A 16,681-nucleotide genomic window follows, 5' to 3' on the forward strand; every position below is an offset into this window, starting at 1 on the left:
AAAATGCACCCTGTGCGACTCCTCATTCCGCTCGTACCTGAAGCGGCAGCAGCACATGGCAAAGGAGCACCCTTTCTCCGGAATCTGTCCAACGCCCGGGTGCGAAAAAAAGTTTGAATTTCGCCATCAACTGAAGTGGCACATTTCAGAGAAGCATTCCAAAAAACGGGCTGAAAAACCAGGTTTTTTCATCTGCGCTGTTTGTGGCAAAACGTTCAAAAAGAAAATTCACCTGAACGCGCATGAGGAACATCACAATCCGAACCCTGTTGAATGTGACATTTGTTTTCAAACTTATCCGGGCGTTATTTCTCTGGACGACCACAAACGCCGTCACCAAATGAGCCAAATTGTGGCTTGTTGCGAGGTTTGTGGCAAGCAATTCAGCCAGAGTTACATGAACCGACACATGAAGACGCACCTGCCCGGTCAGAAAGAGAAAAAGTTCCAATGCCACGTGTGTCGGCGATGCTTCGCCGTAAACGACACTCTCAAAGCTCACATGAAACTACACGAAAACGCTCGAAAATATGAGTGTGACGAGTGCGGAAAAAGGTTCAATCTGAGAGGACGGATCGTTTCTCACATTTATTCTCATTTGCAAGGCAAATTTCGGTGCGATATTTGTGACATGATGTTTAATAGAAAGAGTCAGGTTATGGCGCACATGCGGTTGCATAAGCCCAAGGGGCGACTGTTTGAATGCAAGGCGTGTGGCCAGCCGTTTTTCAAAAAGAAAGAAATGGAGGAGCACTTTAAACGTTGTGCTATTTGAATGAATTGTAGAAAATTAGAATGTTCAATAAAGACGCAATGCAGAAATTCAAACATTTTTTTTACATGTTATTCAAAATCAAAGTAAAGATATAATATATTTATGAAAAAAAATTCTCTTTATTGAAAAATTTCATTAAATATTCTCAGATTTATTCAGAAATAACTGAGCTCAAAACAGAACATAAGCGCAAATAAACCTTTCTAATTAAAAGCACAAAGCAGTTATTATATTAACAAAACAAAAATAATAAAATCTGAGCGAGAAAATCCTTTCCTTTCAGGCGGATGACCAATCAGAAAATAATCTTCTGCAAGATCGTGGTACCCAGCGCCCCAGAACCAGAGGAGCCGCCTGTGCCCCTTTTCGCCGCCCTGCCCATTTTTTATCAGTGCAAATTTTGCAAATCCAAACTGGCCGACGTGTCTGAACTTGTCGCGCACGTCCGGGCGAATCATGCAGAGGCGATGCGTTCGGCGGCGCACGGGTGTCGCTTCTGCGAAACGGCGTGGCCCTCGAACACGCACCTGCGCCAACACATGAGCGAGGTGCACTCGATGTTCCGAGGCGCGTGTCGCTGCAACCTGTGCGGCCGCGAGTACAACGGCATCGGCGGCCTCAACAACCACGTGCGCCAAGTGCACCAAAAAGAGGCGATGAGCAGCGAGTGCGAGTTGTGCGGCAAACTGTTCTGGACGGCCGTGTCCCTCCTTCGGCACCGCTGGACCTACCACAGCGACCAGCCCGTCAAGTGCGAGGAGTGCGCCAAAGTTTTGCCCAACATGCGGAAGTGGAAGAGCCACAAACACCACAGCCACGGCGAGAACAACTCCAAAGTCATGTGCGAGATTTGCGGGAAGTTGTATCGCTCGTTGGACGTCAAAAGACACATCAAGACGGTCCATTTGAGCGCGAAGCAAAAACCGGAGAAACCGAAAAATTGTCCCGTTTGCCACAAACTGTTGACCCACAAAGGGGCTCTTGTGTCGCACCTCCTCGAACATGAAAACGCGCGGCGTTTCGAGTGCGATATTTGCGGCTCTCGGTTCAACACCAAACCCAATATCGCCAAACACATTGTACAACACGTGGGTGGCAGAAAGTTCAAGTGCTCAGTTTGCGGGCAGGGCTTCTTTTTCAAAAACTTGCTGACCCTCCACATGCAAACGCACAACACCGGCAGACAGTTCAAGTGCAACTTTTGCGACAAGGCGTACAATATCAAAAACAGTTTGAACAGACACGTGAGGGAAAAACACAAATCTGAGAATCAGACAAATTGAAATAAAAATTATAAAAATGAATATTTGATACATTTAATTTTTTTATTGCACAAGTTTTTTCACGTCAAAATTGTGAATCCATTGTTATTAAAATGAAAACCAACCAAATTAGTTACGGATGGGAGAGTAATGGTGTTCAAAATAAAGCATTTTGACTATTATTTTTTTTTTAAAACGCTTCGTTTTAATTGATAAAAAAATAAAAATGCATAAAATAAACAAATCTATAAAAATTTGAATCAAATTTTATTGATATCGTGCCTTTGTGATTTTTTTCCATCCAACCTGAACATAAGGACAGTTGGAAAAACTTATCCCATTTAGTGGAGAATTAGTTTAAAAATTTTTTAAAAAACAAAGATGTGCTAAAAAATATATATATATATATATATATATATATATATATATATATATATATATATATATATATATATATATATATATATATATATATATATATATATATATATATATATATATATATATATATATATATATATATATATATATATATATATATATATATATACAATAAAAGCATTTATTTTAGTTTACCCCTTATTTTTCACCTCAACTATTAATTTCATAATTGAAACCATTAAGTGAGCGGAACCTTTCCTTTCAGGCGGGCTGCTGCGTCACCTTCCAAGAAGGAAAAGAAAATTATTAGCGTATCCAAGCCTGAACTGCAAGCCGAGAGAAAACACCCCAATCAAATAGCATGCAAATTTTGCACCACTTTCAAATTTTCCTCAAACTTGGTCCTTCTTGATCACGTCAAGGCGAATCACGCCCAACTCTTGAAGTCCGCCTTCTACGGCTGCCGATTGTGCGAAATGGCGTGTCCGACAAACGGAAAGTTGCGACAGCACATATCGGAATCGCACCCAAACGCCGAGCAGAACGTAATTTGCAGGTGCAACGCGTGCGGGGCCGAGTACGGAAGTCACGGAGGCCTGGAAGCGCACGTTCGGAACTACCACTTGCAAAGCAAAGAGACTCTCATTTGCGCCGTTTGCGGAAAGACCTTTAAAAACACGAGCGCCCTGCAAAGACATGAGATGATCCACAGCACGGAAAAAATCGAATGCAAAGATTGTGGAAGAATTTTGCCCAACAAAGCTGCCCTGAAAAATCACAAAAGGTACCACCACTCGCGCCACAATCCCGTTCCGTGTGAAATTTGCGGGAAATTATTCAAAGCGGTGCTCATTCAAAAGCACATGAAGCAGGTGCACGTGGCCGACGCTGAGAAGTACGTCCACGCGTGCTCGATTTGCGGAACCAAACTGGCGAGCAGGGGCGGACTGACCTACCACATGTTGGAACATGAAAACGCTCGGCGGTTCGAGTGCCACATTTGCGGAAAAAGCTACAACACGAAAAACACCATCGCCAAACACATGGTTTTGCACTTTGGCGAGAGAAAGTTCAAGTGCATGTTGTGCGGAAAAGGGTTCAAATTTAATCAAATTTTGAAAAAGCACTTGCTGACGCACTCGCAGGAAAAAAGGTTCGCGTGCGAGGTTTGTGGCCAGCGGTACAGGAACAAGCCGGACAGAGACAAACACCACGTGCGAATACATAATTTGGTGAATGAAAATAAAGTGAAGAATGGACAAAAAAACTTGTTATAAAATTTATCAAAAGTTGCCTAAAATTAAAAAAAATAAATAAATAAAATGTTGATATGATTCCAAATGATTCAAAATAAATTGTGACTACTTTCAAAATTACAGAATTGTCAACTTATTGGTGAAATTTCCAACTTAAAACATTATCTATGGACTAGATCTGGAGAAGAGACAAGAAGTTCTGCTTCTTTAAATTAGATAAAAGAAGAATTTATTTTGATATTAATTTTATCTGCTGGAGAAAAACTTTTAATCTACATTAATCAAAAATTCTTGCAAATTTAAAAAAGAAATAATGGAAAATACATAAAACTTGCTGGAAATTCTATTCATGTTAATTTTACAATTAAAAAAAAAAAATCGCTATTTTTAAATAGGCAAACCAATATATATTTTCTGCGAATAAAATTTAAAATTCATCAATAGAATATTAAGAATGATAAAAAAAACCAATCGGCAAGTGAGCAAAATTTTTCGTTTCAGGAGCTTGCCCCGCTTTTCATCCGGCGCCGGTCCGTTGCAGCAAATTGAATGCTATCATTGCAACGCGCCGTTCGTAGATCTGCAAGCAATGCTCGATCACATTGGAAAGGACCACCCGAAGAACAAAAAGTGCAAATACTGCTCACTCGTGAGCCGCACGTACGCGGACCTCGCCGTCCACGTGAAAATTGCCCATGCACGCGTCTCGTCGCCTTGGGAGCACAGTTACTGCGCCGATTTGCGAGTGCAGGAAAAATCATCTCTAATTTGTAATGTTAAGCAAGTTTTGCAGAAAAAGGGACTAATCATTCAGCCAAAAAAACCACGCAGTTTGTTGTTGGGTTTGAAACAAATTCAACCCGCCATTGGTGGAATTGGGAATTTGATTCCTGACGAGACGCCTGCAATTCAGTTTGATCCTGTTGTGGCGAAGGAAAATCCACCCCAAGTGTGGACCTGTGACCTTTGCGATCAAACCTTTTCTTTTGAGATTTTGCTGCAAACGCACAGACAGACCCACGTGTGCTCTGTTTGCAATCTGGCGTTTGTCAAGTTCGCCACTCTCAGCAACCACCTGCTCGTCGTGCACAAAATTAAGAAGCCCCATATTTGCGGCACCTGTGGCCAATCGTTCACAAGTACAGCCGAATTGGCCCACCACGAGTATCAGCACAAAGACAAAAGTTCCAATTATAATGAGTGTGACGAGTGTGGCTACTTTTTTGCAACCAAATCGTCCCTGGCAAGACACAAAACTGTACACAAATCTTGAAAAGCAAAACAAATGACAATTCTTCCATCAAAGCCATAAACTCATGTCTCATTTAAAGTACAAAAAGTATCAAAAGTTAACAATAATTTCCAATAGTTCAAAGTTTTTTAGTATTCATCACTGAAATATAAATGTACAATTTATGCTGAGAGTTAATATTTAAAAAAAATGTTTACAGCAATAAATTAAAATTCATAAATAAACCTACAAGTTCAATCAACTGTAACTTTCTGACTAAAGCTGCCCTCAAGTGTTATTTTAATATGAAATGCTGAAATAAAAACCAAAATGAAAATCGAACAAAATATTTTTCAATCAAACTATTACAAAAAAATTTCAACACCTCTGTTATATGAAGTAGGAAATTGATAAATCTGAAACCCAAAATAACCCACTGAATTTTAAAATTTTAAGAAGTCAAAAGATTTAATAAAATTAAGAAAACGGAAAAGATCCCCAGTAAACAGTGAGCAGAATTTTTCATTTCAGACCTGAGCCCACTGCGCCGGCCACCATAGGACAAGACGTGCACTTTTACATGTGCAGCTTTTGCTCCACCTTGTTCTCCAGTCTGCAATTGATCAGGGTCCACTTTGAAGAGAAGCACCCAAAAAACAAGCAGTGCCCACTGTGCGAGGCGAAATACCGCAGTGACGCTGACCTTGTCAAGCACACGCTGAGCTCCCATTCTTTGGCCAAACAGGGTAAAAACTACCCCGAACCATACAAAATTGACGAGCAGCCAAAAACATCTCAATTCATAACCCCTACAATTGAAGAGCAAGTTCCTCTGCCTGCAGAAAATCTAGGAAATGAAGACGTGGAGAAAAGCAAACCTCCCAAAAATATGAAACTTTCAAAACCTTTTCACTTTCTAGTTGTTGCAAATTCAGAAGTTGAGCCCCAAGATCCAAAAAAATTCAAAACAAGCGCCCCTCAGCTTCTTTTGGTAGCCAACCCTGAAGGTAATAAACAAACAAAAACATCTCTGGAGAAAAATACTTCACAGCTTTTATTGGTGCCAAGAAATGCAGAAAAAGCAATGCAGGCAGGTAAAACTTTGGAAATTAACAACCCTAAACTGCAAAAACTAGTAGAATCGCAAGTTTCTCAGTTTCTGTACATTCCTGAATCAGGAACAAGTAACTCTGCTTTGCTCTTCACTAGAGACAAGGTGGTAAATCAAACGCTGGAACCAATTCCAGGAACATCTAAACCTCCCCCTCTGGCGGAGGGTCGGAAAAAGAGAACCAAGAAGACGCACGATTGCGACCTTTGCAAAAAATCGTTCGCCACTAAGCCTGAAATGAACAAACACAGATTAGGGCACTCTTGCAGGGTGTGCAACACCTACTTCAAAAAGTACGTAGACCTGTCCATACACATGCTCAACGAGCACCAAATCGACAAAGCCTTTGTTTGCGCCATTTGCGGAAAGTCGTACAAAGAAAGAGGAATGCTGAAAATTCACGAGGCCAATCACGGAAAGCCGACTATCGAGTGCGACGAGTGCGGCTGCCTCTTCCCGAGCAAGGAACGCGTCCGCAAACACAAAAAGCTGGACCACGAGCCGCAAGAGTTCGTTGAGTGCGACGAGTGCGGAAAGGAATTTCTCTCCTGGCGCCTCGCCTATCATAAAACCGTCAGCCACAGCGCATATGACACCTTCCGATGCACCCTGTGCCCCAAAAAGTTCAAAGTTAAATCGTCCCTTCGAGGGCACATTTTCAATTTTCACCTACCGCACTTGGATTTCGTTTGTGAAACTTGCGGGATCAAGTTTTTCAGTGGGGCTCTGTTGTCAGTTCACAAAAGCAGACACATGACGCACAAAATGTGCGAAATTTGCGGGTCGCAGTTCAGAAAAAAGGGTGAGAAGGAAATCCACATGAATGAGGAGCACTGGAACTATACAGAGACTATTGCTCCATCTGAATAGAGGAAGATTCAAAAGCAAACAGAAATAGTTTGGAAAAATTCTAATAGTAATTATAGCATAAAGAGGAATAAATAATTTAACAATATTCATGAAATCTGCTAACAATTTATTGACTCTGGCGAAATTTGATTTAATTTTGTACTTTTATATAAGGAAAATAAAAACAATACTGAAATTTAAAATTGGATCAGCAATGATTTCAGTTTAAAATATTACCCTGAAACAAAGAGAGAAAGATGTGCAAAGTACCAAAAGAACTAATTTAATTTGAGATCATAATTAATAAAAAATATTACTCTTATATTTAGAGGAAAATTGAAATTTTAATTTAAAACCTACACTTGAAAACAGATTAAAATTCAGATTCAACAGGAATATTCAAAGTGATTTAAAAATATCAAAATTATATTTTCTTTCAATTTTAAAAAGAAAGTTTGAAGAATGCAAAGTCAGCACAATTTTTAATTTCAGGCTGCTGTTGTTACTGCCCGCGACCACTCCAAATGAGCCGCAGCTCATTTATCAATGCATTTATTGCAAGGGACTGTTCGCCACCATGCAGATGGTGCACCAGCACATGGACGCGATGCACCCGCCAACAATCAAATGCACCAATTGCAAGGAGGACAGGTTCTTCCGCACCATTCAATCCCTTACCAACCACTTTCTCAAGTTCCACCCGAAGCCGGTCAAGGCGCCCAAAGTTCCGAATCGCGTCCAGTGCCCTGACGAGCCTGTCCGCCCTGAGAAACCTAAAAAGCCTGAAAAACCTGAAAAGCCTGAAAAACCAAAAAAGCCCAAGCGACGTAAACGCGAGCCCGTGGCGTGCAGCGCCTGTCCAGAAATCTTCTCCTGCAAATCCAAACTGATCGTCCACTTGCAGTCGGTGCACAGCCACAAGTGGTACAACTGCAAGGTGTGCGGAAAAGAGTTCGCAGGGTACCCCGGGTACCGAAACCACATATTGACGGTCCACGTAGAGGAATCACCCTATGTCTGCGGCACCTGCGGAATGGCCTTCAAAACGCAGTACAGACTGCAAACCCACGAGAAACAGCACGGGCCAAAAAACTTTCCTTGCGACCTTTGCCTCAAAAAGTACGCGACTAAGACCGCTCTGTGGAAGCACAAGGACCGCGCCCACATGCCCAGGGTATATGTTCAGTGCGAGATTTGTGGCAAAACGATCCGGAAACAGGCGCTGCACTCGCACAAACGCTCCTCGCACCGCCCCGACACAGCCGAACGCAAGCATGAGTGCACTTTGTGTGGTAAAAAGTTTTACATTTCCACAGGCCTCAGGATACACATGTTGCGGCACTACAACATTCGCCAGTTCGCATGCGATCTGTGCGGAAAGACGTTCGTCACCAAGACCACCCTGAAGACGCACATTATGTTCCATATCAACAAACGGCGCTTTAAGTGCGAAACGTGTGGCAAGAAATTCGTGACCGGCGGCTCATTGAATAAGCACAAGTTCACGCATTTTGAGAAAAAGCAGTTTCAGTGCGAGGTGTGCGAAAGGTGGTACACGACCGACCACTCCAGAGTCAGACACATGAAAACTTTCCATCAGAATGTTTGACAAGTCGAGGACGGACAAAGTTGATCAGTAAAATTCTCTCTTGTTTCAAATTGTGAAGTTTTATATTCAATAAAATGAAGATAGTAAAAATATATCAAATTGCCGCTAATTTTTTGAAAGAACTTTCAAAATAAAAAATTATCAGGATTAAGTGCTAGAAATTATTGGATTGGAACAAGTATTATAAAAAAATCATACAGTAAAAAGTTTCACAATCAATAAAATAAAATGGCGTTTCAAAAGTAAACATCAAAAGTGGATTGAAATTTCTTACAACAAAAATCTATTTGTCGACAAAAAAGTTGACACAAGATGCATTTTTGACAGGTTGAAGTGAAAAATGTTATAATATCGGAATTTTGCAATTATCAGAGAAGGTGCTATTATTTCTGAAAATTCAAAAAGGCGATAAAAACAAATTCTGATTAAAAAAATTCATATTTTGCTTATGAACTTGAAAAAAGTTGAAATTAGTGCAAACGATTTTAATTGCCAAATGCACAACTCTTAATTGAGCTTAAAGTTAGAATATATCAGGATTAAAATTAACTATTGAAAAGGCAGGAAAAAAATTAAAGACAATAATATGCGATCAAAAATAAAGAACGGTAGTGTACAAGAAATATATAAATTTAAAATAAGTAGTTCAGAGTGATAAGAAATAGGAATGCGCATTTTACGGTTAATTTATAGTTGCGATTAAAACCCCTAACTAAGATAAAATATTAATAACCAAGAGCAGAAAAAATAACCTGAAAATGCCAAATACCGAGAAGTGAGTTTGATTTTTATAAATTGCAGGCTCACGGCGGCGGCCTACCTGAAACAGCAGCGCCTTTTCCGATGCATATTTTGCAAGGCGACTTTCGAAACGGTGCAAGCGGTGCACGCGCACATTGACCAGAAGCACCCCCGGCAGATCAAGTGTCTGACGTGCAAGGTGAAGTTCCGCACCAAGGCCGAGCTGGAGGAGCACGTGTCGCAGCAGCACCCGGGCAACACGCGCTCGGTGCTGTACGGCTGCGACCTGTGCGACCAAATCTTCCTGTGGAAGACGAGTCTGCGCGAGCACATGGCCGCCGTGCACTACGTGGACCAGAAAAAGCTGCACAGGTGCAAGCACTGCGGCAAGACGTACCTGAACGGCTCCACCCTGTTCAACCACGTCAAGTCGAGTCACAGCGAAGACTCGCCGTACGAGTGCTCGGTGTGCGGCAAGGGCTTCAAAACCAACTACAAGCGCAACCTGCACGAGCAGCTGCACGGCCAGAAAACGGTCGAGTGCGACTTGTGCGACGAGAAGTTCGTCAACACCATCACCATGAAGTCGCACCGGCGGCGCCAGCACACCTTCAAAATGGTCGAGTGCGATATTTGCGGTAAAAATTTCAAGGCGCACATCATTAATCAGCACGTGCGCTCGCACCAGACGGTCAGGAAGGCCGGGGGAGGCCAGAAGGAGGCGGAGGGCCCGCCGAAGGTGCCCTGCCAACTCTGCAACAAGGTGTACGCGTCGAAGCGCAGCCTCCAAATGCACATGGCGGACCACGAGAACGCGCTGCGCTTCAAGTGCGACTTTTGCTGGAAAAGGTTCAACACCAAGTCGACCCTGGCGGCGCACATCATGTACCACGTGGACGACCGCAAGTGGCAGTGCCCCATGTGCGATAAGGCGTTCGTGGCCAAGAGCAACCTCGAAGGCCACATCCGCACGCACACCCAGGATAAGAAGTTCGAGTGCAAAGTGTGCGGAAAACGCTTCATGTCCGGCTTCTACATGCGAAAGCACCAGAAGAAGGTGCACGGCGTGGTGATTCATGTGAAAAACGCCGAGTAGTATAAAAAATTGAATATAGTTGAGAAAGTTAATTTTTTTGGTTTTTCAAATACCTAGTAAATTGCATTGCGTGCACATTAATTTAAAGAAAAAAATAAAATCTTGGGTAGCTGCGATGGGGCTATGATTCATTTTGTTTTTCTAACTAATATGCAGTAATTGAAATATTGTTAAATTCTGCACTAGGGAATTTACAAGAATTGTTGGAAAATTTGTATAAATGTAATTATACTAAACATATTATAAAAATGCTTTGGTTTGTGAAAGTTGAAAGCTTAAGTGAAAATAAATAAGAAAAAAATATACAAAAATTAGGAAGTTTTTATTTTTGGAATTACTAAAATACAAAATATGTTGATGTATAATTTTAATGAAAAAATACATTCTCTCATAACAGCCCTTTGAGTAAAATTGAAAGAAAATGTTTCAAATGAAAAACTGCAGTCATTTACGTTTTTTTATTTTATTTTTTTTTTAATGAGATATTAATGAAAGGAAACGTTTGAAAATTTGTGATATGATAAATCTGATAAATATTAGGTCACTGTCTGCTTCCCTTATTTATGATCTATCTAGTTATACTGAGACAAAACAAAAAATCATTAACGTTTTTAAAAGTATTAACTTTTTTTAGCAAAATAAGTTTGAAAATGCCAAATTTAGTTATCAATATTTATGAGCAAATGTGTTCGTTGCTCTCGGACTTAATAATACAAAAAGTCGGCTATTTCATTCATTTTAGGTTTTTTACCTTGAGGAATAAAAAAAATAAAAAACATATTGAAATCTTAGCTATTTGAAGGTATTTTAGTTCAAAAATAAATAACACATAATGATTTATCAACGATTGGTATTTTTTATGTATTTTGTAAAAAATATTTAGAAACAAATTTCTATGGCAAAATAAAAATGACATTAAAAAAAAACATCAAAATCATTTTAAGAAATTTCGATGAATTTAGTCAGATGAATTAGAACAGTCACAAAATAAGCCTCAAAATTTTGATAGAGTGGCAAACCAACAAAAATTTAGAAGAAAATGTAATTGTAAAAAATGATTGAAAATTGAGTAGAGATGGTGCCTTATTTCAGGAGGAAGCGTGGGCGTCCGGCACTGCGGCGCACCGAGCGGTGCGACCTGTGCGGCGAGCGCTGCCCCTGCGCTTTGGCGCTGCAGTGCGACGCGTGCGGCGAGCGGTGCTGCTCGAAAAAGGGGATGCGGCTGCACTGGCGGCGGCAGCACGCGGCCAAGGCGTGCAGGGTGTGCGGCGAGACGTTCGCGACCTACAGCAGCATGCGCTGGCACCAGAGCGTGGCCCACGAGCCGCAAAAGTTCAAGTGCTCGTTCTGCGCGCAAACCTTCAAGCGCGCCGAGATGCTCAAAATCCACGAGCGCCGCCACACCGGCGAGCGGCCGTACGTGTGCGCGCAGTGCGGCGGCCAGTTCATCTCGAGCGCCACCCTCAGGTACCACCTGAAGACGCACGAGCCGCAGGAGGACGTGTTCACGTGCGAGGTGTGCGGCAAGAGCTTCGCCTTCGGCCACTACCTGGCCCAGCACCGCAAGACGCACTTCGCCGAGGCGCGCAAGGTGCGGTGCGGCGTCTGCGGCTGGGTCACCTACAGCAAGTCGCACCTCAAGAACCACATGGTCACGCACACCGGCGAGCGACCCTTGACCTGCGAGCTGTGCGGCAAGACCTTCGCCCACGGCTCCGGCCTCCGCAGCCACCGCGTCAAGCACAGCGCGGACAAGCGGCCGCACAAGTGCGACTACTGCGGCAAGGCGTACACGTCCGGCTTCATCCTGCGCCGGCACATCAAACTGCACCAGGGCCTGCGACCCTTCGAATGCGACGTGTGCAACGCGGCCTTCACGCAGCGCGAGTGCCTGCGCAAGCACCAGTGGGTCAAACACAAGGTCATGCCGTACAAGTGCGACGAGTGCGAGCAGACCTTCATGCTCATGAACGAACTCAAAAGACACAGGGTCGAGGTGCACTTCCGCCAAAACCAGGAGGCCATTTCCGACTGATTGAAAGATGAGAAAACCCGAAAGTGCTTTAGAGAGAGACAATTTTATGTACATATATTGCATTTTGTTTATTTTTGGCGGAAATAAACTCTCCGATTTTTTTTTATAAAAATGAAAATTATTATTTCAATAAGAAAACTTGCACACAATTAAGTCAGAGAAATTAAAACAGAAAAATTTATGGGTGCTGAAAATTTTTAAATAAAAATGTGTTGTATGAAAATCAATGATAAATATTAAAAAATTGAATAAGAAACTTGGAAGATATCCTGTTATAATTACGAAGGAAACACTAAAATTATTTTTCTCTCGATATTAACAAAAAAATACAAGAATAAATTATCTTAAAACTAAAACGCATCAAATACATACTAATTGAGAGAAGGGAAATGACAGAAAAGAAATATCCTTAAACCAAAAGGAAACTCTAAATTTGACGAATTTAATTAGAAAACTTTGCATTGTATTTCTTTAATACTCCTTAAAATTTAAAAAAAAAGTTTGGATATTAATATGGAGCTATTTTCTTTTTTTACAATCCGTTGATTTTTTTAAATGTGAAGGTAGCAAATAAAAAAAAAATCCAAAAAAATTATCATATATATACAAGTAAGTTTATATTAAATTTTAAACGTTTTCACAAAGAATAAATATAGTAAATCATTTTATATATTATAATTATGAATTTGAAAAAAAAATCATTTTTTAATTATCATATCACGATTTGAGCTTTTATATTTCGATACCCATGGGAAATAGCCTTTACAAGTGAAGAAAGATTAAGAAACACTTATTTTAAACTACCATGGCTAAGTTTCCTTTTGCAATCTTCAATAATAATTTGTTTTTAAAATTACCAAACCTAATACATTAAAAAATCGAAATTATTTTTAAAAGCAAAAGTGCTTTTGCTTAATTTTGAATGAATCCTGAAGGATGCCAAACTATTTTGCAGAAAATGGAGCGACAGCGACCAGGACCAGTGGCGGTGCCTCTTATGCAACCATGATTACGGCCACCGGTTCATGCGCCATATGAAGTCGCGGCACCCGCAACAGCAGAGGCTCCAGTGCAGTTGGTGTCTGCGGTTCTTCTTCTTCAAGGAGGTGCTCGAGGCGCACATCCAGCGGCACCTGGCCACGGTTGACTGGGAGGGCTACAAGTACAAGTGCGAGATTTGCAGCGGCTCGTACTACACGCTTGGCCTCTACACCACGCACATGCGAAAGCAGCACAACATCTTCTTTGAGATCCAGTGCGAGTTTTGCGATAAAAAGTTCCACCAGCCGAGCCTCTACGAAAAGCACGTGCGCTCTCACAAACCCAAACTGAAGCCCCTGGAGTGCGACCAGTGCGTCATGAAGTTCTCCACCGTGCCCACCCTGGTCCGCCACAGAATCCTCAAGCACGACATTTTGCCTTACGACTGCGAGATCTGCGACCAAAAGTTCCGCATGCTCAGAGATCTGCACATCCACGTGTTGACGCACGCCGAATCAGATGCAAATGATGGAAAACCAAATGAAAGTGATGGAAAGCAGAACAAAGATGATGTTGCAAAACCCAAAGATGATGGAAAACCTAAAAAGAGAATTGCAAAGCCTAAAGAAGGTGTTGGAAAACCTAAAGAAAAACCTAAAGGCACTGATGGGAAACAAAAAGGAAATGTGAAAAAACCAAACAAAAATGATAAAAACACCCCAAAGAAAAATGATGGCAAATGTGAAAGGTTAGTTTAGGCCAAGAAAACCTTGTCCGCCCAGGCCTTTTGCTTATTTTTTTATAATTCTAATTTTGGGTTCATTAAAAATAAAAAATTCAATTTTGATGAGTTTAGTGAAAAATTTCAATGATCCATAAAATATTTAGAAAATATTCTCACTCAAAACTAGCTCTTCTATAGAAGTAAATAAATGACTCTTGTGTATAATTTGGTTTAATGATGGAAATCATTCAAAGAGGATAATTTTTAATAGAGATTTCAATGCTTGAATTTGTTTATCATTTAATTTTAGGTTATTAACTTTTAAAGATGAATATGAATATTCATTTTGGTATTGAAGTTTTAGGACTCACCATTGAACGTATCATTATTTTAGTATAACTTTGTTCAATGTCAAGAATAAAAATAAATAAAGGTTATCCCAGCAATGTCTGATCAATTTTTTTGCTCCAAAACATTCTAAAATTGAAGAGAAAGAAGAGCGATGAATGATTTTATTAGAATAACTAATGAGATTAAAAATGAAGAGGTATTTTGATATAAAAATGGGCCTAATAAATTAACTTCAATTTGCAGATAATTAAATGATAAAAATCGTTATATAAGTGGGAAAAAATTTAGTTTCAAATCATGTTAAGTAAAAGTAAAAGATGCAGCTCAAAATTGAAACATTAAACTTATAGATTTATAAATCCCCAATAATTTGGCTGAACATAAAATGCAAAAAAAATCATAGTGGCGCAAAAATGGCGAGCCCTGTTTGACCGGAACAAATATTTATTTTCAGACTGGAGCTGATCTTTGAGGGCGACGCTACATTGATCTCCCTCATGCTCGTCCAATGCGGCACTTGCCTCAAAACGTTTAGCCAGATCGAAGGCTTCGAAAGCCACGTCAAGGGCCACAATCGCAAGTCCACTTTTCCGCCGCCCGCCTACATTTGCGCCACGCAGGGCTGCGCCACCACCTTCAACAAGATCGAGTCGTTGTGTTCGCACCTCATGTCCGCGCACGCCGTTGACTTTTTCTTCTGCAAACTGTGCAACGAGCGTTTCCAGTCCGAGTCGCGGCTGCACAAGCACGAGCTGGAGGCGCACTTCATGAAGTGCGTCCAGTGCAACCAAAACTTCCACTCGCCGGCCGAGTTCAGCGAGCACAACTTGGAGAACCACTTGTTGTACGACGACAACTGCCTGCCCTTCTGCAATTTGTGCACCAAGGTGTTCAAAAACGCGCCCGACTTTATGAAGCACTTCCAGTTCGAAGCGCACGGAAATCCGCGGCAAGTCGAGCGGAAACACCAGTGTCCGTACTGCGATTACGAAACGATGAAAACCGGCATTCTGAGGGAGCACTTGAAAGTTTGCCAGAAGAGGAAACTGAAAATCGAGGAGTGCAGAAAGAACTTGACGTTCAAGCAAACTTTGGAGGGGTCGCAGGCGATTGCGGTCATCAGTGAGACGATGAGTCTCGCAGACCCAGAAACAGAAAAAGTGCAGGAAAAGTCAATTGAAATTCCCATGATACCTATTTGCATTGAAGTGGAAAAGGTAAAAAATAAAAACGAAAAAATCAAGAATGAAAGGCCAAAATTAAGAAAGTTGCTTCCAAAATTACCGCCAACCAAAACTGTGACGGTGAAATCCGTCACACAGGAACAGCAACCGCAAATGAAGAAGAAAGAGAAAGATGAGGAAATAAAGAAAAAGTCTAAGCCGGTGGTTAGGGAAAAACGAAAAACGGCGACTCAGCCGCCTTTGAAGTACAGAGATGAGGTCGAAGCCGTCGAAGGTGAAACTTCGGACAATTCAGACGCTGGTCCAGAGGTGCAGTACACTTGTGAAATTTGCTACCTCTCATTTACAAGGAGCTCTGACTTGAAGAGGCACATATGGGTGCGTCACAGCATGGCCAGTTACAAATGCCAAAAATGCCAGATGGCTTTTGGCACCTCAAAGGATGCAAAGAAGCATGAGCAGGAGGCCATCTGCGGCCAATTTGTTCTTTTGTAGAAAACGGATAATGAAACTTTTGTAGATTTTGTGTTGAAAGTTTTTAGGTATTTAAAGCATTAAAATAATGAATCAATTAAAAAAATAAAAATCATATAAAAAAAACTCTAGGCTAATTTTTTTAATTGTTTATCTCCATGAAATAAAATTGGTAAAAAAAAATATATAAATGAAAGATTTGTATAAAAATTGATGGAGAGTTATGAATTACTGTCCTGTTTCTCAAAAATTTTTATTACAAACAAAATAATAATACAGCGGTTTATAAGAGCACAGCCAGCTTTTTCAAATTATGTTTTAAGGATCAAAGACCCAGATTAAAGTTATGTAATGCAAAGTTGAATTATTGTAATTCATAAATTTTAGGACAAAATCAATAGAAAATAACTTATGATTTATGACTACTAAAATTAAATTAAATTTCTATACACCCAATAATTTCATAATCAATTTGAAATTGTTTATAAAATCAGAAAATATTTCCAAATCATTCACCAATGATTCAAAATGAGGATAAAACTAAATCATTATGTTGGCTTAAAAGATTTTTCTAAAGCCAATTAAACCTGCTAAAACAAGAGTACCAATGGGCTAAATAAT

General features: G+C 40.7%; 1 protein-coding gene across 1 annotated transcript in view; it reads left to right on the forward strand.

Moving 5' to 3' along the window:
* The window catches only part of LOC132202017 (zinc finger protein 493-like), a 59,673-nt gene extending 43,064 nt beyond the window's left edge, over window positions 1–16,609 (forward strand). Inside the window, exons 4-5 of the mRNA XM_059628631.1 lie at window positions 13,302–14,075; window positions 14,857–16,609. Coding sequence (XP_059484614.1) covers window positions 13,302–14,075; window positions 14,857–16,081 — 1,999 coding nt within the window. The 3' untranslated portion in view covers window positions 16,082–16,609. The remainder of the gene's footprint in view (window positions 1–13,301; window positions 14,076–14,856) is intronic.
* Window positions 16,610–16,681: the final 72 nt, after the last annotated feature.

The sequence above is a fragment of the Neocloeon triangulifer genome, unplaced genomic scaffold, assembly GCF_031216515.1.
Source record: "Neocloeon triangulifer isolate White Clay Creek 2 clone unplaced genomic scaffold, ASM3121651v1 ptg000014l, whole genome shotgun sequence".
Lineage (NCBI taxonomy): Eukaryota > Metazoa > Arthropoda > Insecta > Ephemeroptera > Baetidae > Neocloeon > Neocloeon triangulifer.